At 44.0% G+C, this 25,472-nt stretch overlaps 1 protein-coding gene across 1 annotated transcript in view; it reads left to right on the top strand.

Moving 5' to 3' along the window:
- Nucleotides 1–25,472, top strand: part of svep1 (sushi, von Willebrand factor type A, EGF and pentraxin domain containing 1) — a 204,790-nt gene that overhangs the window by 73,610 nt on the left and 105,708 nt on the right. The window contains exons 10-23 of the mRNA XM_067983570.1: nt 2,379–2,486; nt 3,142–3,273; nt 5,693–5,884; nt 6,882–7,003; nt 9,325–9,436; nt 11,971–12,195; nt 13,872–14,105; nt 16,084–16,245; nt 18,140–18,301; nt 21,049–21,210; nt 21,323–21,408; nt 22,686–22,782; nt 22,868–22,981; nt 24,885–24,998. Of these exons, the coding sequence (XP_067839671.1) occupies nt 2,379–2,486; nt 3,142–3,273; nt 5,693–5,884; nt 6,882–7,003; nt 9,325–9,436; nt 11,971–12,195; nt 13,872–14,105; nt 16,084–16,245; nt 18,140–18,301; nt 21,049–21,210; nt 21,323–21,408; nt 22,686–22,782; nt 22,868–22,981; nt 24,885–24,998 (2,022 nt within the window). The remainder of the gene's footprint in view (nt 1–2,378; nt 2,487–3,141; nt 3,274–5,692; nt 5,885–6,881; nt 7,004–9,324; nt 9,437–11,970; nt 12,196–13,871; nt 14,106–16,083; nt 16,246–18,139; nt 18,302–21,048; nt 21,211–21,322; nt 21,409–22,685; nt 22,783–22,867; nt 22,982–24,884; nt 24,999–25,472) is intronic.

Here is a 25,472-nt window from a genome sequence, read left to right as displayed (position 1 = left end):
TGTTTACACTCGTGTTACGGTGATTTTAGCCCATACTCCTCAGCTTTCACCAATATAAGTGCTGCCCTCCAGTAATTTTCTGTTGAGGAAAGTGTGCTACAGGAAAGGAAGTTTATTATGGCCTCAAAGTGATCATGAATGGCTATGCATCATGTGATGATGGCTGGTTTCTCCTACATGGTGTTACAGATTACAGCGCTGTTATCTGACACAGATTCTTCACTCTCCTGGAGAAACGCAGTGCACTTCACTTTCAAAAATATCTAGATATATGTTTTTGGAGGTTCTTCTAAAACCTTCCTACTCTCCTGGACAGGATACAAGAGAAAGCTTGTCATCTGATTGGTGGTGATTCTCTCGCTTTTGGCGTCAAACCTCTCTCCCTCCATCCAGCCCCGTTGCAGCCTTCCTTGCATCTCACCGTTTTACCAATGCCTATATCACCATTCTTTTCTTGGTCCTTCTTAGCTTCAAATATACATCCTATGTGCTCTTCCTCCTTGCTGTTTTGACATCAAAGCTTGAATTTCAGACTCCTCATACATTCTGTCTCACAAGCTGAAAACTGCAGAATCCCTTAAATCCTTCAGTCTCTCCTTCCTCTTAACATCTACAAGCTCTCCAACTCAAGCTTGGCATTGCGTAATCACCAGTGCTTCACGTAACTCATCTGTCCTCCTACTGCTTTAAACCTTGATGATTTCCTCCACCTAGTTTCACAAAATATTTTTTAAAATATACAAACTGGGATCTGACCCGATAGCATTACAATTCTGAACGTTGTCATTTCAAATATGCATTGCCAGTGAATCTGGATGAGAAAATGGTTCAATGATGTCCCTAACTCCATACCTGATCTTGCAAGCTTCAAATCATTTTGAAACATAGTATAAGTATGTTTTCTAAGCAGATGTAACTTTTGGAAGAAATGTGCAAAATGAACACTTTTATTGGGTTAACATTTTGTTGGATGCACCTACTTCAGATGCACCGTAGAAATGTCAGCTATTGGGGGGGTTCCTGTACACAGCTTTTACATGACCGAGACTTTGCACTCCACTGGAAACTACCCTCCTATGTAGTAAACATCAAACCGATTGATAGAAATGGGAATTGACCATTACAAGGTAAAATGAATCATTTCAGGCTTGTGCACCACTGAAAATGGTTCACGTTGTGGTCCAAAGACACCCTTAGGTGATCATGATTTGCAGAATTTCCTGTGGACCCGCTGCTGGCAGAAGTGAGGTGGGGTTTCTGGCTGCTCATTGTTAGCGTTCCTGACCCTGGCCCACTTCCTGGGACAAGGGGCGTTTGAATATTTTTGGGCCAGCGCCATTTATGGTGCCCACGGTGAGGGAGACCACGGTGGTGCAAATGGATCCATGTGGCAGTGGGAATGGCAGTAAAAAAAAATGTCTAAATGGCCATTACTGGTTCTGGCAATGCAATCGATCCCTCTGTAGTTGAGGAAGGAACCAAGTTGGCCCTCCAGTCAGCTTCTTCATTGTCAGCAGGCGCAATGTCCTCAGGCTCACTACCTTCATCTCCTGGGTGAGCGTAGCTATACTGGTGGTTGCGACAAATGGTGAGAATGACACAGGCTGTCGCTGTATGGTGCTGGATAGTTGTTTTTCCTGGCCTACAAATACAGAAGAGGAACACACGTTACAATCATAGAACAATGGCAATATGAACTAAATGGTACAATTTCAAAGGGGGTGCGGGAACAGAGAGACTGGGGCTTTATGTACAGAAATCTTTGAAGGTGGCAGGACAAGTTGAGAAAGCTGTTAAAAAAGCATATAGGATCCTTGCCTTTATAAATCGATGCATTGAGTACAAAAGCAAGGAAGTTGTGCTAAAACTTTATTAACCACTAGTTAGGCCTCAGTTGAAGTATTGTGTCCAGTTCTGGGCACCACACTTTAGGAAGGATGTCAAGGCCTTGGAGAAGGTGCAGAGGAGATTTATTAGAATGGTACCAGGGATGAGGGACTTTAGTTACGTGGAGAGACTGAAGAAGCTGTGATTGTTCTCCTTGGAGCAGAGAAGGTTAAGGGGAGATCATGAAGGGTTTTGATAGAGTAGATGAGGAGAAACTGTTTCCAGTGGCAGAAGGGTCAGTAACCAAAGGACACGGATTTAAGGTAATTGACAAAAGCACCAGAGATGAGATGAGGAGAATATTTTTTACACAGCGAGTTGTTATGATCTGGAATGCACTGCCTGAAAGGACGGTGGAAGCATTCATTAGTCATGGACATGTTTCTATGCTGCACAATCTATGTAATTTCCACACAACCCTTGTTTACATTTCAGCCACACTAAGAAAGAACAGAGCTTACCTAGGGAATGATTTGTTTACATTTCTTTAGATACTGAACCTCCTGTGATTGACGGGTGTCGCTCACCACCGCCCATCCTGACACATGAGGAGATGTATCAGGCCACATGGGAGGAACCACAGTTTTCGGATAATTCAGGTATTATCATTTATGCTCTGAGCCAGGACTGGCTTCAGAAATAAAGCAGGTCTCATGTCTGAAATCTCCAAATTGAAGTCTATTTCAATGAAAGTTGTTTAATTTGAGATTTGATGTCTCACTGTGGCTGTGCATCAAAGTAGCTATTTCTCAGCTTGATAATAGTATTTGCGACTGAAGTTGGGGCAGGGGGGGGAAGGGGAGGGAATTTACCTCTTTGATGCAACTGGGGAACGCTCAGTTCCTTCACTACACCGCTCGGGGAAATCGGGGATGAGCAAGGGGCCAGAGTTGGAGGAGCGCAGAGAACCTGGAGGGTTGTGCAGCTGGAAGATGTTACAGAGATAGGGAGGGGGCGAGGCCGTGGAGCTCATGACCCACCACCCCATTATCACGCAACTGCCTCTTCCCCCTCCAAGGAGGAAATTTCCAGCTCACGTCCGCGGTGGACTCGAGCTGACTGTGAGCACCTGAAGTTCTATGAAGGGCGGGCGATCCACTCTGCCAGATTACCACCCGGGTAAAGACAAAAACCTATCCCAAAGATAGATGGATGAATCTAGGCCATCATCAAAACATACAGTTGGGTTGTCCTCCCTCAAGCAATGAAATGCATATCTCTACTTTTGAAATCGCTCTACCTCTTTGTTCACAGGTGCTCCATTGGAGATTAAGAAGAGTCATTCACTTGGAGATTTCTTCTCCCGTGGGGAAACGATTGTTCGTTATACTGCGATGGACCCTTCAGGCAATAACAGGAGTTGCGATATTCAAATTGTCATCAGAGGTACAAAACAATGCTGCAGTCACATGATGGAAACAGTTTCATTTATATAACCAGAGGACACAGATAATTGGCAAAAGGCCAGTGGGAGAGATGAGGAGAAATGTTTTTACTCAGCAAGTTGTAATGATCTGGAATGCGCTGCCTGAAAGGGCGGTGGAAGCAAATTCAACAGTAACTTTCAAAAGGGAATTGGATAAATACTTGAAGGGAAAAAAAAATTCAGGGCTATGGGGGAAAGAGCAGGGGGGAGAGGGACTAATTGGATAGCTCTTTCAAAGAGTCGGCACAGGCACAATGGGCCGAAAGGCCGACTTCTGTGCTGTGAGCTTCTATGATTCAATTAAACAGCCTGAATGTTACAGTCATTCTCAGGAGCTCAGAAAAAATAAAGGGGGCGAAATTCAGCTTTGGTGAGGGGTACAAAACTGGCGATAGCAAATCGACCGCTGATTATACATCAATGGACAGGAAACTCGGGTGGGACGTAAAGCGGGCGGTCGATCTGCTACCGTCCAGTTTGCGTCTCTGCCAAAGTGGAATTTCACCCAGAAAATACAAGTTGGTTGTGCTTCAGACTCAATGAATGGGCGTTGGATATTTAACCATCTTTACCTTATTGGGTGCATTCACACTTAAAGGGAGATTTTCCTGAGTTTGCGCCCATAAGAACATAAGAACATAAGAAATAGGAGCAGGAGTAAGCCAATCGGCCCCTCGAGCCTGCTCCGCCATTCAATAAGATCATGGCTGATCTGATCCTAACCTCAAATCTAAATTCATGTCCAATTTCCTGCCCGCTCCCCGTAACCCCTAATTCCCTTTACTTCTAGGAAACTGTCTATTTCTGTTTTAAATTTATTTAATGATGTAGCTTCCACAGCTTCCTGGGGCAGCAAATTCCACAGACCTACTACCCTCTGAGTGAAGAAGTTTCTCCTCATCTCAGTTTTGAAAGAGCAGCCCCTTATTCTAAGATTATGCCCCCTAGTTCTAGTTTCACCCATCCTTGGGAACATCCTTACCGCATCCACCCGATCAAGCCCCTTCACAATCTTATATGTTTCAATAAGATCGCCTCTCAATCTTCTGAACTCCAATGAGTAGAGTCCCAATCTACTCAACCTCTCCTCATATGTCCGCCCCCTCATCCCCGGGATTAACCGAGTGAACCTTCTTTGTACTGCCTCGAGAGCAAGTATGTCTTTTCTTAAGCCCAGCTGCACTGCATCATCTGAGGGCAGCAAATGCAGGAAAATCAGATGGGTTCCTTTATAGGCCTGTGCTCCAACACACCCGGATTCCTGATATTCGCTGCGCCCAGGGGTAACTGTAGGGTTGGTGGTGTTATAGTGTAAATCCAGAGTTAGGGCCCAATCTGACACCAGATGAAGAGAAGCGGGACTCCCTAGAGGAGGTACTTTCATTCAGCTTCCCTTCAGAGTCAGCTCGGGCCTTGACAGCTGACGTGTACTCCACAAGTTTAGTGCCGGTGCAAAGCTGAAACCACCTCTCACTAATGCCAGCCTTGTAGTCTGAATGGGCCATAAGTTACATTTCAGAGGCCATTTGAATTTTTTTTACTTGTTCTGGGAATGTGGGTGACATTGGCGAGACCACATCTATTGCCCATCCCTAGTTGCCCTGCGATGCTATTGGTGAGCCTTCTCCTTGAACCAGTGTGATCCTGTCGGGTTGGTGCTCCCACACTGGCGTTAGGTAGGGAATTCCTGTATTTTGACCGAATGACCATGACAACATGGGGATATATGTCTAATTCAGGATGATGTGTGAATTGGAGGCTAAGGTGATCCCACGGCATCGCTGCTTTTGCCCTTCTTGGTGGTGGAGGTCATAGGGGAGGGAGGTGCTAGCAAAGTAACCTTGGTGAGTTGCTGCAGTACATACTGCAGACACAATGGGCTCGATTTTCAAATGGATGGCAGCGGAGGGGGGGGGGGGAGGGGGTCAATGGGTGCGCGGCAAACCCGGATAATAAAATCTTACCGTTCCCCACGCGGTTGCGAGGTAATTGATGCTCATTAATCTTGTTTCCGGGTTTCGCGCCTGGCAGCCAGCCTGATTGACAGGCTGTCAATCAGGTGTATCTGTGTGAGACGCGGAAGTCGGCAGGTTGGAGCCGGGTTCCTTACCCACTCAGGATTTTACCGATTTTCGCTGTCACCCCCCCGCCACCCCCCATCCCCAACGCACCCGGACTTTCATTTGAAAATCGAGCCCAATGTGTCAGTAGCAGAAAGGGACGGATATTAAGTCCAGTGCCAAGCGAATTGCTCTGTCCTGGATGGTGTTGAGTTCTTGAGTGTTGTTGCAGCTGCACCTGTCCAGGCCAGTGATGAATATTCTTGCTAAGATACCAATAAGATCAATCAGTTACACTCAAATTTATTTTCCTCAATAGATACAGTTTGCAGAGTACCGTTCACTCCTTTGAATGGAGGCTTCTCTTGTGTGGCTGACGACTTGCGTGTGAACTGCACTCTGTACTGCTTCGATGGATATGGGCTTGCTGTCGAACCAGTTAAAAGTTACTACTGTGCTCATGATGGCTTGTGGATTCCCGCTGCCTCGTCTGCGAGACCTGATTGCTCCAGTAAGTGACATTTACCAGATAGGACGATGGATTTTTTTTTACTTATCAAATATTCTTTTGAGATTTACAAGAGTGCAAAATGATTGTCAGGGCTGGTATCCCAGCAGCTCCAGTAGGAGACACTTGTGATCTCATTAGGACAGCTGAAGTTTTAATCCCAAACTCAAATATCATCTGATCTCTATTATCCTTCATTGGATGAGTTTCACCATCAACTCTTGAGCTGACGGCCCTGGGAATGAAAGCTTAGCACCAACAATCCCAGACTGCAAAGCCACACCTCCGATTGGACATTAGGGTTTGGGGTTGACTGCGGAAAAATCACTGCTCCAGATTTTGTTCCCGTGGGGGATCGGAGCTCTAGCAGGAGGTGGGGGGGTGGGGGTTAGGAATTTAGGACGGAACCCAGGCCTGCTGGGTTTCTGCTCCATCTAAGTTTGAATTTCCAACCCGGGGGCAGCTACATCTTCTGACTGCTCCCTTCATCATCCTGGCAACAGTTTAGGGTCTTTTGTGGGGGCATTCCTTGGCTATCCCAGGAATTCCATCTGATTCATCCCCTCTTTCATCCAACGATTCCCATGCCTGCTCTCAGTTGGGTTCCAAAGGTCCAAAGATGTGAATATACAAAGGTAATCAATTACCTTGCTATTCCTGGCCAACGGGTCAATGTGGTGGGGGTGGGGGTGGGGGGGTGTGCGGGGTGGGAAATCATTGCCTTTCTGACATCATTGAACAAATAAGGGCCTTGGGCTTCCCCTCAGGAGCAGGAACCTACCATGCCCAGAAGTTCTGAAGCCAATGGAAGACCCCTAATGCCACCTCAGCTGAGTTCCGCTAACTCACTGCAGATTAGGGATCCAACCGGGAATCCTTGCTGGTCTGTACAGGTCAACTACTTGCTGAACAAACTAGCTGAGCCATTGGGGAGCTATTTGGAGACACAGTTTGTATTGACATGAGCCCTTTAACTGAATGTCTTTACGATCCATTTCAGAGAAACGCTTTGGGAATAACGGCCATAAGAAATTTGAAGTGCAGTATTCCGTGAACCGATGTGATGACGGCACTCTGCTGGACAACTTTGAGAGGACATTCAACAACACATTAGCTGAAGTGGTAAATCCATACTGGCTCTATGGAGTAGACTTTCCAAGTACAATATGTATCGGAAAACTATAACAACAATGACTTGCATTTATATATCACCTTTAACGTAGTAAGCGCTTCACTGGAGCATTACCAGACAAAATGTGACACCGAGTCACATAAGGAAATATTAGGACAGGTGACAAAAGCTTGGTCAAAGAGATAGGTTTTAAGGAGCCACTTAACAGGGAGAGAGAGGTAGGGAGGCAGAGAGATTTAGGGAAGAAATTTCAGAGCTTAGGGTTGAAGGCACGGCCGCCAATTGTGGGGCAAAGGAAATTGGGGATGCACAAGAGGCCAGAATTGGAGGAGCGCAGAGATCTCAGAGGGTTGTAGGGCCAGAGGAGGTTACAGAGATAGGGAGGGGGAGAGGCTATGGAGCGATTTGACAACAAGGATGAGCGATTTTAAAATCGAGACTGGACCTGTTACAGCGCACCAGCAATTTTCCGATATGTGCTGGCGATGAGCTCGGACCTGGAAAATCTACCCTTATGTATATTTTACAAACTCGATCAGTATAGAGGGAAGAAGTCCCCCGTCCGCTACCTGTGGCAAGCATCGTAAATGTGTTTGTGAAGATTTCCTGTTAGGTCCTTCTAGCAAAATTGTTAACAAGTTCATTAATTAAAGAAACCTGCTTACGATTTTGTTAGAAACACTGAATAGAGAAAATGAAAGACTTGCATTTATATAGCACCTTTCACAACCTCAGGATGTCCCAAAGTGCTTCACAGCCAATAAAGTACTTTTGTAGTGTAGTCACTTTTGTAATTTAGGAAACACAACAGCCAATTTGCAGTCAGCAAGATCCCATTAACAACAATGTGATAATGACCAGATAATCTGTTTTAGTGATGGTGGCTGAGGGATAAACATTGGCCAGGATACCGACCCAAGAGGGCAGACAGGGGCCTCAGTTTATCATCCCATCTGAAAGACAGCACCTTCCAACTACAAAGCACTCCCTCAATACTGCACTGGAGTATCAGCCTAGATTTTGTGCTCAAGTCTCTGGAGTGGGACTTTGAACCTACAACCATGAGATTCAGAGGCAAGAGTGTTACCCACTGAGCCATGGCTGACACAAATATGGAGAGGCACAGAGGATAAGTTCACCAACATATTTACCATGCTGCCATACATAGCGACAGAAAGAATTCTTACCTTATGCTTACTGTTGTGACATTTGTAGAAATGGATATTCTTAAGAACTGTATCATATTTTAGGGAAATTGTAGCATTTGACCTCTAGAAAACAACCTCACATAATGTTAAATTCTACAGAGTCAAACTAGGGGGCATCAAACCTGGTGGAGATGTTTTTGATTCAAAAACACAATTACTCCCTGAAAATGGACAACTGAGACTCGTCTTTCCTGAAGTGTGTTTTCTTGCAAGATTGCTTTCTTAAAACAAAATAGAGTTTGTTAATTTATGTTCCCAGGGAAGACCTGTGTGTGCCTGAAGCATATATATTGGGAATTTGGGTGCGGAGGCCAGTGTGTCCCGCAGGATTTCCATCTGTTAAAAATGAATGGACTGAAAATCCTGTGAGGCCCACTGACCTCTGCACCTAGGGGTCGCCAACCCTCCAGGATTGCCCTGGAGTCGCCAGGAATTAGATAATAATTTCCAGGACACTGCTGCGAGAAAATATCATAAGGGCATTAAAAAAAATTGTCTTATTTTTAATTTTCTTTGAATACTTTTGTTTATTAGTTATAAAAATATGGGGGAGAAAAGGCTGTTTGACTGACAGTCAAGAATCATCCAATCAGGTAATGAAAAGTCTGCCCGCTTTCCGATTGGCCGTGGGAAGGCGGGGCCCTGCGAGGATGGGAGTGTTGGGCAACCAATGGCGGAAGTGTGCAGGCAGGACGGTTGGAGGTCATGTGATGAAACCTCCAGGAATATGCCCGACCAGAGTTGGTAACCCTAGCTGCACCTAATGTCCCAATATCCACTTCTTGTGTAGGGAACTGACTAGGGGGAGCACAAATTCAGAACATTTACCCTTGCCAGGTTTAAACTATTATTATTGCATGGGCAACTGTATTATTGGTATATTGAACTTTGCGGAATTAGTTTTAGGAATCGTAAACATTCCAGGTAGATAATTTATAGAAGTTCTGAATTTTTTGAAAAAAAATTGATTTTAAATTTTAAAGTCTTTTACATGAAGAGTTCCAGCTAATATCATGTATACTGCTCACTGGCAGATTTCTTGAGGGCTCCAATTACTCTAAGGCACTGCAATGATTTGTCATTTTCTTTTTAAATGTCTTTAGGTTCCATCGCTGTGCAGCGACAATAATGACATTGAATGTAAGCTGGAGGATTTGTCCAAAGGACAGTGCCTGGGGTACAACTATAACTATGAGAATGGTTTTGCCATCGTAGGTATGGTGTCTGGTTCCATTATAGTGCCGCGTCCCGTGTTGAAAATACACCTGCTACCTGTAATGTGCTGTTTGATTTTGCTGTGCGTGTTGCTCCACTCTTTGCATGTTGGGAAGGGGGAGGGGGAGGGGGAGATGATAGGGATGGAGCACCATTTTGGGCTCAGTGTCTGAATTTGGTATCAATCGATAGGGAAACAGAACAGGGGGAGACACAGACACCATCTGTGGCCTGGTTGCAGCTTGATGGAGTGTCCCTATAATGCAAGGTGGGTTCAGTTATAGAACCTTAAAAGTCATGTAAAACTTTTCACAGGGTGATTTGATAAGAGGCGTTTACAATTATGAAGGGATAGGACCGAGTAGATAAAAACAGACTGTCTCCAGTGATTGACAGGGCCTAGAATATGGGGAAGTAAATATCAGATTAAATGTAAGAGATTTGGGACAGAAAGCAGTAAAAACTTTTTTTTTACACAGGGGCTCATGAGGCTGTGGAATGCATTACCAGAGTTAGTGATTGAAGCAGAGAACATGTCAACATTCAAGGATAGGTTAAATAGGTGGTTGAAGCAAAAGGGGTAAAGGGATATTGGAAACAAGGCAGGCACATGGGATTAGGATACTGCTCATGTGGAGGATAAACACCAACGCGGACTGGCTGGGCCAGACGGCCTGTTTCCGTGTTGTAATATCTATGTCTCTGTGTATCGGTTTCCACAATAATAAGAATATGTTTTAGTTCGGCAAATGGCTGAAATGGTTATTTTATTCACCAGTGCAAAACAACAACAACTACTTGCATTTATATAGCGCCTTTAACGTCACAAGGCGCTTCGCAGGAGCGATTATCAAACAAAATTTGACACTGAGGCACACAAGGAGATATTAGGACAGGTGACCAAAAGCTTGGCCAAAGAGGTAGTTTTTAAGGATCATCTTAAAGGATGAGAGAGAGGTAGGTAGGCGGAGAGGTTTAGGGTGGGAATTCCAGAGCTTAGGGCCTAGACAGCTGAAGGCACGGCCGCCAATGGTGGAGCGATGAAAACCGGGGATGAGCAAGAGGCCAGAATTGGAGGAGCGCAGAGATCTTGGTGGGTTGTAGGGCTGGAGGAGGATACAGAGATAGGGATTTGAAAACAAGGATGAGAATTTTAAATTTGAGGCGTTGCCGGACTGGGAGCCAATGGAGGTCAGTGAGCACAGGGGTGTTTCTCACCACTGAAAAAATACAAATCTTTTCGCCAACATGAATTTCTGTCTTGCTTTCACGTTGGAATGCTGGTGATTTGGTTATTAATTGGAGAAGAGACAGGCCTACGTTTCACTGTCAAACTAATGAGGCCAACTTTGTCCCAGGCTCTCAGAGCAACAAAAAAATATTTATTCCCAGACATCTGTTTGTACTTTGCACTGTTTTCAACTTGTGTCTTAGAAGAAAGTGGAATTGTAAGATGTGTGACCATGCCCCAGTTTCCTAACCTCAGGCAGATACTCTGAGGGAGACATAAAGTGGAGATGAGGCTGTCCCTTGCAGGGAATGAGGTGAGAGGGAGCTTGTACTACTGCTGTTCGCCTCTCAGTGACTGGTGTTCAGAGGGGTATGAAAGTTGCCAATCCACCTGCTCAACTTGGGTAACGGGCTGTACTGCAAGAAGATCTGAAATAGGCCGGAAACATAGGAATAAAAAATAATAATTAGAAAGGCTAACGGAATGTTGGCCTTTATCTCAAGGGGGCTGGACTACAAAGAGGTGGAAAATATGCTACAGTTGAATAAAGCTCTGGTCAGACCCCATTTAGAATACTGAGCTTTGGGCACCGTACCTAGGGAAGGATATATTGGCCTTGGAGGGGGTGCAGCACATATTCACCAGAATGATAACGGGGCTAAAAGGGTTAAATTATGAGGACAGGCTGCATAGACTAGGCTTGTATTCCCTTGAGTATAGAAGATTAAGGAGTGATCTGATTGAGATGTTTAAGATGGTTAAGGGATTTGATAGGGTAGATAGACCCTGGTGGGAGGAGTCCAGAACAAGGGGGCATAACCTTAAAATTAGAGCTGGGCCGTTCAGGGGTGATGTCAGGAAGCACTTCTTCACACAAAGGGTAGTGGAAATCTGGAACTCTCTCCCCCAAAAAGCTGTTGAGGCTGGGGGTCAATTTAAAAATTCATAACTAAGATTGATGGATTTTTGTTAGGCAAAGAGTCTTAAGGGTTATGGAACCAAGACAGGTAGACTGAGTAAAGATACAGATCAGCCATGATCTAATTGAAAGGCGGAACAGGCTTGAGGGACTGAATGGATTACTCCTGTTCCTATGTTCCTAAATCTGCCTAACATTATGGTTTAGTTAATGATGTAAGCTGAGGGTGCTTTCTATTATAATAGGATTACTGCACCATCCATTGAATTTCCTTTATATGTTTGATATGTTATTAAAGAGATTTCATGCAAGTGTCGCTGAAAATAATGCCTCATTGTTGAGCAGCGATCCACACTAACACAATACACGTTCTGTCATCATCAGGACCAGGTTTTTGGGGTGATAATTATGAGGCACTAGGTGAAATGGAATACTCTTACGATGAACCAGAGAAATCCCACAGGATACATAAACGATCAAGCAAGCAGAAGTTTATAACCGTGCCTCCTAAGACGGCACCTCTGCAGGCGAAGAGACAGTATAACAAGAAATTGAACTTCAATGTTCCAGAAACAGACCAGAAAATCCAACTGGTATTCAATATCACCGGTAAGTACATGTCCTTTCTGCACATTTGATGCGTAACACGGTACAGCTCTCTTTATTGATCACGGTACTTAATCTCTTTTGAATCTGTTCACATGAGCCCAGACCGAGTGCAATCACAGTGCCTGGGTATCAGTCATTTTGTAATGGAAAATGGTCATAAATCCTTTGGCCTTCTGGACCCAAGGAGTAAATTAACAGATAATGGCCTTGAAATTCGATGGGAATTGCACTGATACGACCCACTGGGGGTCAGCAGAACCCCCAAAGAAAGGATGTATGCGGCTGTTAATGGCTATTTCCACTGTTGCCCGTTGGGTTACTCCAATTTCCCTCCAGAGTTATGGTGCTAAACCAGGAAAACCCCTGCAGAATTTCGGGGCCATTATTTACCTTCAATAGGAAGTAGCCAGTAAAAGATTTTCAAATCGTTCTCCACCAGGTTTTAAAGGTAATTTTTGATTCATCCACTCACTCTAAGAAAGTAAGGGTGGTTAAATTGGTTAGACTTCAGCTGGAGTATTGTGTCCAATTCTGGGCATCACACTTTAGGAAAGATGTCAAGGCCTTGGAGAGGGTGCAGAGGAGATTTACCAGAATGGTACCAGGGATGAGGGACTTCAGCTACGTGGAGAGATTGGAGAAGCTGGGATTATTCTCTTTAGTGCTGAGAAGGTTAAGAGAAGATTTAATAGAGGTGTTCAAAATCATGAAGGGTTTTGATGGAGTAAATAAGGAGAAACTGTTTCCACTGGCAGAAGGGTCGGTAACCAGAGGACACAGATTTAAGGTAATTGGCAAAAGAACCAGTGGGGAGATGAGGAGAATTTTTTTTACGCAGCGAGTTGTGATGATCTGGAATGCACTGCCTGAAAGGGCGGTGGAAGCAGATTCAATAGTAACTTTCAAAAGGAAATTGGATAAATACTTGAAAAGGAAAAATTTGCTGGGCTAAGGGGAATGAGCAGGGGAGTGGGACTAGTTGGATAGCACTTTCAAAGAGCCGGCACAGGCACGATGGGCTGAATGACCTCCTTCTGTGCTGTATCATTCTATGATTTTATAACTGAGTTAGTGCAGAGTTTCATCACTGCTATGTTGTGTGTATCCAGTGAAATAAAGCAACATGGGTTTCAAGCAATACTTGTAAACTGTTTAAATACCAGGGGACACAGTCTACAAATTGGGAAGTTCAGAATACTTAATATATGAAAAGAAGGACGAGAAAAGACCATCAGACGCATTCAAGCCCACTCCACCCAATTATATGTGCAATCTTGCACAAGGTTCATCCCCCACCATACAACACTGTGACAAGCAAAAACCTGTGGCTAATTCAGGGAAAATCTTGGGTAGTTCCTGTCTGAGCCCCTAAGGCAATCGAGAAAAAGGGAAGGCAGGTATAAGGTTATCACCCAAATTGGAATACAATTTTGTGGTCCCAGCATTTCGGGAACTATCATATTCCCCAAAGCGTTTGATCATCTCCATCTGCATAGGGTCATAAGAAGGAACATTATCATAAGGAGCACAAATGGGCGCCATGCTTCTGCTGAAGGTTAAATACACTATTCAGGGGGTAATTTGTGAGACGATGTAGGTTTTCTTATGAGCAATGATGCGTACGAGTGCATGAAAACAGACGTTAATAATGCTTTATTTTTCTTTCCAATTTCCAGCAAGTGTAGCATTGCCAGATGATCAAAATGACACGGCAGAATCAGACAATCAAAGACGACTACTTCAGACATTGGAACATGTTGAGCGCAGGCTGAAAAGGGCGTTGGACAGTGAGCCACTTTATCAATTTCCGTTTGCGTCTGAAATTGTTCAGTCAGACAGCAAGTCTCTGGAGAGCAGCAAAGCAGCCTTATTCTGCAGGCCGGGCTCTGTGTTAAAAGAGCGCATGTGCGGTAAGTACAGCATGTGCGGAAATAACAGCGGTGGATTTAATATTAAAATAAATTTGAAATATTGTTGTCGGAAAGGGGTAAAACGATGTCTTTAAATCAGATCAATTACTGGATTAGATATATATTATCTATATAAATGCAAGTCTTTCTTTCCTTCTTTCTTTTCTTCCTTCCTTTCTTTCCGTCTTTCTTTCTATCATTGTGAAATAAATCCCCCCCTCCACTATTAAATTACTTTAAATTAAATCACTTAAGATTTTCTCCCCTCCTACACCATACACTATTTCCTGACCAAGGTGGCAGAACTGGCCCAATACTTCTGCCAAAAGGAGATGTGCAAGTCCCTCGCAGGCTGGTTCTCTCTTTAGTTTCTCCTCTCTCATTGGGTGTAAGTGGCTCACTTCTGTTCGGTGTGGTCCCGTTGCCACAGACCGGCTGGGATCAGGAACTCACTCGCTGGAGAATCATCGAAATGCCATGTGCTGCCTATAGGTAGCATGACCTAGAAATGTGGGCACTGCACTGCCGAATTTATTGGCCTACATGTTTAACATAAATCCTGTAGTTACTCCCTCTCATTGAGATTATGAATTCTTTTTTTTATTTGCTCTTGGGATGCGGACAACACTGGCAAGGTAGCATTTGTTACCAATTCCAAGTTGCCTTGAGGGCTTTAAGTCAACCTCATAGTGTGGGACTGGAGTCACGTATAGGTTAGACCAGGTAGGGATGGTCTCTGAAGGGCATTGTTTAAAGAAAATCTAACTGCTTCCTCCGCACTGACAGTGCAATGTTTCACACCTACCTCGCTCAGGTGAATCCCATCCTTATCGGACATCCTCGGTCTTCCAGTGAACTGACTCCAGTTGTCACTGAATAGTATCTTGTTGCTCTTTGCCCAGCTTGTAACCAAATGTTGAAATCCAGAAAGCAGCACCCTTCACGGTTAGTAGACTTTTCATCGCTCCACCATTGGCAGCTGTGCCTTCAGCTGCCTAGGCCCCAAGCTCTGGAATTCCCTCCCTAAACCTCTCCGCCTCTCTACCTCTCTCTCCTCCTTTAAGACGCTCCTTAAAACCTACCTCTTTGACCAAGCTTTTGGTCACCTGTCCTAATATCTCCTCATGTGGCTCGGTGTCAAATTTTGTTTGATTCTCACTCCTGTGAAGCGCCTTGGGACGCTTTACTATGTTAAAGGCGCTATATAAATGCAAGTTGTTGTTGTAGGAGACTTGAAAAGATAACCTGAAAAATCATTCTGATTAAAATGATGTGCCACGTTGTTTTATACCTTTGCTTCATGATCTCAGACCTTCGTTCTGTTAATCCCACATGAAAAGCATCAGTAGCTGCTTTAGAAACTCCCTGTAAAAACTCTTTGACCTTGCTACGTGCGTCAGTTATCCTTGCCCCCGGAAAACATAACCCAGCCCTATTTAACTCTTCCTGCCCCCATGCATTTTCCCAATAGGAATAATAGAAAATCAGAAGAAGAATTATCACCGAGCCATTCTATTACCCTTCTAGTCCAGAGAAGAGTTGGCAAAGTTCTTAGGAGCAGGTCATCTATTTACACTTACAGCTGCGAGTGGAGAAAGATCGAAGGGAGAGGAGAAAAAGAAAATGGGAAAAAGAGGCAATAAAAAGATCCAGTCTAATTTAGCAAAAAACAAAATCAGTTGCGCACTTGCATGCATAAAAATGCGGAATTCTGTGATATTGGGGGTAATTTTAACCTAACTGGCTGGGCGGGAATCCCATGGGATCGGGTGGAACCCTGGTTTTACACCCTGTCCGATATTGCTCTCCGTTGACTTCAATGGAGAGTAAAAATCAGGCTGGGTATAAAACCTGATCTCATCAGTTCCCGACGGGCCGGTGAGGTTAAAGTTGTCCCCCATGCTGTTCCAATAAATGGAATACTTGCTTTTCAACCATTGCCTAATGTTTTCTCTCTGCTGTGTGTGAAATATTACAGTGAGCTGCCCCGTAGGGACCTATTACTCATTGGAACACAGCGCGTGTGAAAGCTGCTGGATTGGGGCCTATCAGGATCAGGAGGGACAGCTGGAATGCAAGATGTGTCCCACTGGAACCTCGACTGAATACATGCATGGCAGGAGCACGAATGAGTGCAAGGGTGAGACATGCAATTTTACAGATACCTCCCTGCGCAGACTTTTAATAATAGATAAAAATGGAACTGTGAAAAATGTAGGGTCGCCAACTCTGGCTGGGTGTAATCCTGGAGGTTTCATCACATGACCTCCTCCCTCCAACTGTCCCGCCCCTAATTTCCCCCCATTGGTTGCCCAACATGTCCATTCTCCCGTCGCAATGCCATCCCATGCCAATTTGAAAGTGAACAGGCTCTTTATTACCCGATAGACTGTCAGTCAAACAGTCTTTTCTTTTCCAACTCCAACCTTTTTGGAACTAATAAACAAAAGACTCACCTCCTGACTCCCCAAAGCCTTTCCATCATCTACAAGGCACAAGTCAGGAGTGTGATGGAATACTCTCCACTTGCCTGGATGAGTGCAGCTCCAACAACACTCAAGAAGCTCGACACCATCCAGGACAAAGCAGCCCGCTTGATTGGCACCCCATCCACCACCCTAAACATTCACTCCCTTCACCACCGGTGTACCGTGGCTGCAGTGTGTACCATCCACAGGATGCACTGCAGCAACTCGCCAAGGCTTCTTCGACAGCACCTCCCAAACCTGTGACCTCTACCACCTAGAAGGAGAAGGGCAACAGGCACATGGGAACAACACCGCCTGCACGTTCCCCTCCAAGTTCACCCCATCCCGACTTGGGACATATATCGGCTGTTCCTTCATCGTCACTGGGTCAAAATCCTGGAACTCCCAACCTAACAGCACTGTGGGAGAACCTTCACCACACGGACTGCAGCGGTTCAAGCAGAAGGCGACTCACCACCACCTTCTTAAGGGGCAACTAGGGATGGGTGATAAATGCCGGCCATGCCAGCGAAGCCCACATCCTGAGAATGAATAAAAAAGAGAATGAATAAAAAAGCAGTAAAGAGGACATGTTGTAAACCGTGTTGCCATACACCACCCACACAACTGTCGTTGAAATAATCATCTCTGGAACTTGGTGGCCCCTTGTCTGATTTTGTAGTTGTATAGGTGAATTCAAAATTTCCTTCACTGCAGGGAGGCTGGTGAAATTTGAACCCGCTGATAACTCCCTCACTCCACATCTGCACTTTAGTCCTACTCCCTTAATATTGGGAGTGAACTGGCTCTTATTATTGGCACAAAGTAAAGGAAGCTTTACATTACTCAGTATCTGATTGTGCCGTACCTAACCTGGGAGTGTTTGGGCTTACCTCAGTGTCCAAAGTGGGAAAGTGTTTAAATCCCAAACATGGTATCTCTCACCTTGAAACGTGCAAAAATGCCCCCAAATAAATGAAACTGTGAATGCCATTCATGGATTTTGATGAATTAATCTTTCCCATTAAAAACTGGCTTAAAACATTTAAGATGTATTGAACTCACAGCCTTGAATGCAACTAGAAACCTGTAATCAAACAAATGGGATTCAGAACTCATTGAAACACTTAGATTGGGCTAGTCTTTAATTATACGTGTTGTTTCTTCACTTTTAAACTCCTTTTAAACAAATGCTCAATGGGTGAAGTTCGTCTAGCTTCCAACCAGTTAACGGTGTTATTCATAGCAATGAAGAGGTAACTTTGAGAACCTCAGCTTTATCTGGTGACTGCTGACAGCCAGTTCTTGAACATTGTGATGACCTGTAGCATGTGGGATCTTGCTGTGCGCAAATTGGCTGCCGCGTCGCCCTATGTTACTAGAGTGACTACACTTCAAAAGCTCTTCATTGGCGGTAAAGCACTTTGGGATGTCCTGAGGTGGTGAAAGGCGCTATATAAATGCAAGTTCCCCCCCTCTTTCATGTACATGGGGGAAGAAAACTCAAGCTTTTCCATTCTGCAGTCCGTGTTGACATGCGTTGACTTTTTCTTCTTGCTTTACTAGGTCAGTGCAAACCTGGAACTCACTCCTTAAACGGCCTGGAAACCTGTGAATCTTGCCCGCTGGGATTTTTTCAGCCAGCATATAGCGCAAAGAATTGTCTTCCGTGCCCAGATGGGTTGAGCACTGTGAAAAGAGGAGCCATTGAAGTTTCTGAATGTGGAGGTACAGCTCAAAGAGTCCTAGAACATCTGTACAGCTAATACTTTGAATCCTCTCCACTGAAAAAATAAGACCAGCCACTTGTAAACTGACTGTTTACATTTGGCTGGATGATGATGCTCATTTTATTTGTTGTATGTAAACTTATTTTATTCTTCAAGCGATGAGGTGACCTGATAGAAGTCTTTAAGATTATGAAGGGGTTCGATAGGGTTGACGTAGAGAAGATGTTTTCACTTGTGGGGAGACCAAAACTCGGGGCCATAAATATAAGATAGTCACTAATAAATCCAATAGGGAATTCAGGAGAAACTTCTTCACTCAGAGAGTGGTTAGAATGTGGAACTCGCTACCACATGGAGTAGTTGAGGCGAATAGCATGGATGCATTTAAGGGGAAGCTAGATAAACACATGAGGGAGAAAGGAATAGAAGGATATGCTGATAGGGTGAGACGAAGAGGGGTGGGAGGAGGCTCATGTGGAACATAAACTCCAGCATGGACCAGTTGGGCCGTTTCTGTGCTGTAAATTCTATGTAATTCTACGTAAAGTGAAAGATGGAGTATTGAAATCAGATCACCAACACTTACTCAGTCATGATAAAGAACTGACTGAAGTTTCCGACTGGCACTCTACCTGTACAAACTCTTAATACGCTTGTGCTAACTGCCACTCTATGATTTTTATGCACAATTATTAACCTGTTTAAAATAAATGGTTAATGTCTGCGCTGAAATAGGGCAGAGAGGAATTTAAGGTAAGACCATTAAGCTTTTGTACAAGTGCAGTGCTGTTCAGAAAATCTACCTCAAAATATTAATATCAGGCCTGTAAAAAATGCCAGATATAATGAGGCTTGGAGGAAATCTTCTAAACTCAGTCACCAAACATGCCTTGCAGTTATTTTTCATGAACTTCATCTAAACCCAAGTAGTTAATGGCAATGTGTAGCTCTTTGCTTGAACAATGTATAATTTTAATCTTCACGCTGCCTTCTACACTCATGATCTGCACAGACATTGGCAATCCCATTCTCTTGCCAACCCTCCAGTGGGTAACAGTTATGGAATACAGGGACCTCCGCTTCCCCAGGTGCTCAGGGTCATTTTTTTCCCCTCCATACAAGCAAGCTCACCCCCAGGGGAAATCTAAATGTGAATCTCAATTGAGACTGAAATTTAATTACCTTGGTTGAAAGTCCAGCGGGGTAACATTATATCTACAACAACAACAGCTTGCATTTATATAGCGCCTTTAACGTAGCAAAACGTCCCAAGGCGCTTCACAGGAGCGATTATCAAACAAAATTTGACACCGAACCACATAAGGAGATATTAGGACAGGTGACCAAAAGCTTGGTCAAAGAGGTAGGTTTTAAGGAGCATTTTAAAGGAGGAGAGAGAGGCGGAGGTTGTTTAGGGAGGGAATTCCAGAGCTTAGGGCCTAGGCAGCTGAAGGCACGTCCGCCAATGGTGGAGCAATTAAAATCGGGAATGCGCAAGAGGCCAGAATTGGAGGAGTGCAGAGATCTCGGAGGGATGTATGGCTGAAGGAGGTTACAGAGATAGGGAGGGGGTGAGGCCATGGAGGGATTGGAAAACAAGGATGAGAATTTTAAAATGGAGGTGTTTCCAGACCTAACAGGCCACCAGCACATTTATTTGTATTAATGCTCAGCATTAAGCGCAGCTCTCGGGCACATTGGTTTTTAAGAGTTGACGCTGATTCATGAACCTGCGAAAGCAGAAAGTTGCCGAGGGCTGCCATCGCAAGTCGTGAGATCCAAGGATCGTACTTTAAGCTATCACATCTTCTCGTGCCTAAAATGTTACTTACGTCTTCTTAAACTGCGTACAGGTTGGTTGAGCGTGTGCTTACAGATTCGTGACACGCCTTCGTTAGATGACTTACGATGTAGTCATTGGAATTGTAACATTGAAAAGCAAAGACATAAAAAGAGCAGGGAGTCGAGTTTCCGCTTGTTCCCGCTGGTCATATCAGCGCAATCCGGGTAGAATCAGCCCAACTAGCGCAAAAGATCGGGGGATTTTAAACATAAGTGAGTTATGCCCAAAAAAACACTTACGTGCAAGTTTTCCGCGATCTTTTATGCTGGTTCAAGATTCAATTTGCCCGGATCAGGCCCCGCCCACAAAACTGGCCACGCCCCCAGGTCGAAATTGGGAGATTCCGCTGATTACACTGGTTGGGGAAGGCTCTTCGAATTGCGCTCATTTTGTTAGGCGCACGTAGGCACGTTTTAAAAGTTCTACCATATCAAAAAATATTTAATTTACTAAGCAACTTATTTTTTAAGTCGTTTTCTATTATTTTAATCAGGTTACTCACAGGTGGAAGACTGGGCACCCTTATCAAAAATGGGAAACCCATTTCCGGCTGTATTAATAAAACTGCACCAGGTTACCACTTAAATACATCAAGGAATACTTTTTAATGGAAACAAAGGAATGTTGACGTTCTATTGCGCTGCCCGATTGAGCTGGTTCATGGAAGATGTTACGTTTGAGATTATGCAAAGTGAATTTTAGTGGAAACGTGAAGCTAAACCACCACTAACCACCGCAATTTCAAGCACATTTTGGATGCAATTTCCCAATTGCACCCCAAGCGGAAACTCTACCCCCTAGGGTCTCACGTAGAGGGATTGGAAGTTGTTTATGGTTTCATGCAATAAAATGAGTTCAGTGCATTGAATTTTGAAATGTTCCATTTTCTTCCCTTTCTGAAGTGCCGTGTGCTGCAGGACATGTTTCCCGCTCTGGTATAATGCCTTGTTACCCTTGTCCCAGAGATTACTATCAGCCCGACGCAGGGAAATCATTCTGTCTAGCCTGTCCATTCTACGGTACAACCACCGTTACTGGGGCAACCGCCCGCAGTGACTGCTCTGGTAAGGAGGAACGTGCGCTCATTTTATAATTTGACTGTCCTGCTGACAAGAGTATTAGACTAAAGAAAAGTCTGGAAAATAAAAATGAAAAATCAGCTGTTTTCTTTCCAAGGCTTTAACTCCGGATATATACCGGCAACAGCAAGCCTGCTGATACCTACACCTCTGGAGAGCAAACCGAAACTTAGGGCGAATCAGGTACGATTCAACAAGATCACACTCCGGTTTTATGTGATAAAGACATTTTAGTTAGAGCCCCTCACCATAACGCTTGAATGTACTACATCCATTATATAGGTGTCAGCTGTGGCTCAGTTGGTAGCTCTCTCGCCTCTGCATCATGAAGGTTGTGGATTCAAGTCCCACTCCAGAGACTTATGCACCATAATCTAGGCTGACACTCCAGCGCAGCACTGAGGTGTTGTCCTTTGGATGTGATGTTAAGGCCCCATCTGCCCTCTCAGGTGGACGTAAAAGATCCCATGGCACTATTTCGAAGAAGAGCAGGAGAGTTCTCCCTGGTGTCCTGGCCAATATTTATCCCTCAACCAACATCACTAAAACAGATTATGTGGTCATTATCTTGTTACCGTTTGAGGAACCTTGCAAATTGGCTGCCGCATTTCCAACATTACAACAGTGACTGTACTTCATTGGCTGTAAAGCGTTTTGGGATGTCCTGAGGTCATGAAAGGCGCTAAATATAAACGCAAGTTCTTTCCTTCTTTGTAGCCGTGACCAATAATACACCCACATGCACGCCTGTAGAAATAAAATGAAGTCTCAGAGAAAGTTCAGACACTCAGCTCCTGGTCCCCGTAGGGTGCACTGCCTGTGTGCTCAGCACTAATTGTTCGAACAGAGCCAGGGGAACAAGTTGGAACCTCATGTCTTTTGTGAAGTGGTTTTAGCAGTAAAAAATCTCAAATAGCACCAGGACACGTTCGAAGTCTAAACTTTAGCCATTGTGAAATAATATTTTGAGGGAAAATTGAACTTCAATGGAATTTGGTGATTCAGCTCCCAACAAGAAATCCACCGAGTTATTTCCCATTTAGGAAGATGTCCAGAGACTGCTTTCGTCACATCCGGTTGGATCACACATGACATATCACATCATTGAAAGATGTCACATCTAAATATTTGTATTTAGACCCAGTCTTAAAGTATGACAAAGAGTCAATACTGATCAATCCCCACAGAAACTCCAGCCAGAGTCCCAATATTTCAAGAAAGGGATCCCCGACTACACAACGGGACAGGTCACGACAAAAGTTCTGTAAAACAAAGTGTCATTCGTTTAGTTGTTAGTTTACCATTGGTCGAATTGATTTCCTTTACTGCTTATAGATCGAAGACATGATCATGGTTATCATAAGGAAATTTAACAAGTTTACCACTGAGATCATGATAAATATTGAAGACCTCATTTGTTGAATTGCAAATAATTCTCCTTTTTTTTACTTTGAATGAAGGAGTTTAATGAATGCTTCTTGCAACCATGCCAACATAATGGAAGCTGTGAAAGTGTTGGGTCAGGATACGTTTGTGAATGTCAACCTGGCTTCACAGGTAAGTGAACTGTTTCTACACTCCACTGTCCCAGCACAGCACCGTTCTTAGAATGCTCTCAATTGTACGTCAAATTGTGTTTTAGGTTCCAACTGTGAAACAAACATCAACGAATGTGCGTCAGACCCCTGCCAAAACAGTGCAATGTGTCAGGATGGAGTCAGCAGGTTCTTGTGCTTGTGCCAGCCTGGTTTTATGGGTAAGTCTCCTCTCAGGAAATTCTTTCGCTGATAGAATGAATAAGTGCAGATTCTCAGAACAGTGCCTCAATATTATCAGCACAGCGTTTAGCTCTACACTTTTTTAACTGCATTGTAATTTTTTTTTAAATGACTTATTGATTACCAGTGCTTCACTATTCATGGTATATTTTGTGAATAACTTGTGAAGAAACAGGCTGGCCTTTCCCCCTAACTAAAAGTAAAACATCGCCAAGGCATTAGCCGGCACAGGCACGATGGGCCGAATGGCCTTCTTCAGTGCTGTACCATTGTATGGTTCTATAATTAGAAACCAAAATTGCCCCATCAATAAAACCATAGAACCACAACAGTTGACAACACAGAAGGAGACTATTCGGCCCGTCGTGCCTGTGCTGGCCCCTACCTGCAGTACTCTTTCCATAATCCTGCATTTTCCACTGTTTCAAACATTTATCTACTTTTCCCTTAAAAGATGCGATGGTCGCTGTCTCAACCACTCCCTGTGGCAAAGCATTCCATGCTTCAACAACCCTCGACATAAAGAAGCTCCCCCAAGTTTCTCTCCTTACTTTCGGTGACAGTTTTAAATCAATGACCCCTCATCACTGACTCCCCAACTAGAAAGAAATAGCCTTTTCCCTATTCGCTCTATCAAAACCGTTCCTAATTACAAAACCTCTTTTAGATCTCCTCTTTGCCTTCTCTACTCCAGTGGAAATAGTTCCAGCATCTCATGTCTCTCAATTATTGTTACCCTGGAATCTATACCGTACACTCTCAGTGGCATTAATGTCCTTTCTATAATGAGAAGCCCAAAAAGGTGCACACAATATTCTAACTGTGGCTTAACCATTACTTTATACAAATTTATTTTTACCTCTTTACTGTTGTACTCCAATGCCCCTATTTATAGTTTCCAAAATGCTATAGGCTTTTTTTATGGTTTAGTCCACCTGCACACATTCAGGTAATGATATATTTGAACTCGTAGGCCTTTCTGTTCCTTGAGGCCATTCAGCATATTTCCATTGAGCGTATACTCCCATTCCTTGTTTTCAAACTGGCGCCCACAGCTCGCCGGTAATAAACAAATGAAGCCAGCGGACCAATTTGTCATGGTCTTGCCACCGGTCCCATTGGGCACGGCTAGTGTGCACTGCACCAGGATCGGGGATCCCCGTTCCAATCCAGTTTCAAAGCAACTATCTTTGTGCTTTATTCCGACAGCCATTTTGAATCTTTGGGGCCCTGATTTCTGCCCGTTGATTTTTGAATTGATAGAAAGTCAAGGGCTGTAGGCCCACGATTTCCCAATCGCATTCCCCGCAAACATCTCTCCTCACCTGGAGCACACGGTCAGGCTATCAGCCCTACTGTTTCTTTAAATATTTGTATCTTCCAGACTTATTTTGTATTCAACAACAACAACTTGCATTTATATAGCACCTTTAATGTCGTAAAACGTCCCAAGGCACATCACAGGAGCAATTATCAGACAAAATTTAATACCGAGCCACATAAGGCGATATTAGGACAGGTGACCAAATGCTTGGTCAAAGAGGTAGGTTTTAAGGAGCGTCTTAAAGGAGGAAAGAGAGGTAGAGCGGTTTCGGGAGGGAATTCCAGAGATTAGGGACTAGACAGCAGAAGGCATGGCCACCAATGGTGGAGCGATTAAAATCGGGGATGCGTGAGAGGTCTGAATTGGAGGAGCGCAGAGATCTTGGAGGGTTATAGGTCTGGAAGAGTTACAGAGATAGGATTCATTAAGTTGAGGAGCACTGGATATATTTATAATGGCTCAACGCCAATTTACAGTGATCACAAAATGCAATTGTATACTTTGGAGAAAAAATATAAAAATTACCAAGCACATTGGCTTTTGTTGGTGTTTTACAGGTCTACTATGTGAAGAAGAGCTGGACGAGTGTAAATCCGAACCATGCCTTAATGATGGAAGATGCATTGATGGGATCAATGCATATTACTGCAAGTGTACTGATGGATTTAAAGGTAAAAACAAATTCAGACCACTGCACCTTTTGGGACATATTTTTTTCGGTGGAGAAATGAGCCATAGTGTTTGTTTAATTTGATTATTTTATTAAACCAGTGATCTGGTTTGCAGAATCCTGACATAAATATCCAATGGTATGTACAAATCTCTTGATGTACAGAAAATTTTAGAAGCAAGAATTGGAGCGTAATTGCAATATGTGGATTGCAGCAGTGACGACATAGAATTTGCAGCACAGAAGCAGGCCATTCGGCCCAACTGGTCCATGCCGTTGTTTATGCTCCACACCCAACTTCATCTCACCCTATCTGCATATCCTACCATTCCTTTCACCCTCATGTTATTATCCTAGAGGTAACAAGGGGGCAAGCCATACTAGATTTAGTAATGAGTAATGAACCAGATTTAGTTAACAGCTTAACTGTGCGTGAACATCTATCCAATAGCGATCATAACATGATCGAGTTCAA

Source organism: Heptranchias perlo, chromosome 4 (assembly GCF_035084215.1).
Source record: "Heptranchias perlo isolate sHepPer1 chromosome 4, sHepPer1.hap1, whole genome shotgun sequence".
In the NCBI taxonomy this organism is placed as follows: domain Eukaryota; kingdom Metazoa; phylum Chordata; class Chondrichthyes; order Hexanchiformes; family Hexanchidae; genus Heptranchias; species Heptranchias perlo.
The sequence above is the reverse complement of the archived record's forward strand: the minus strand, read 5'-3'. Positions and strand labels throughout refer to the sequence as shown.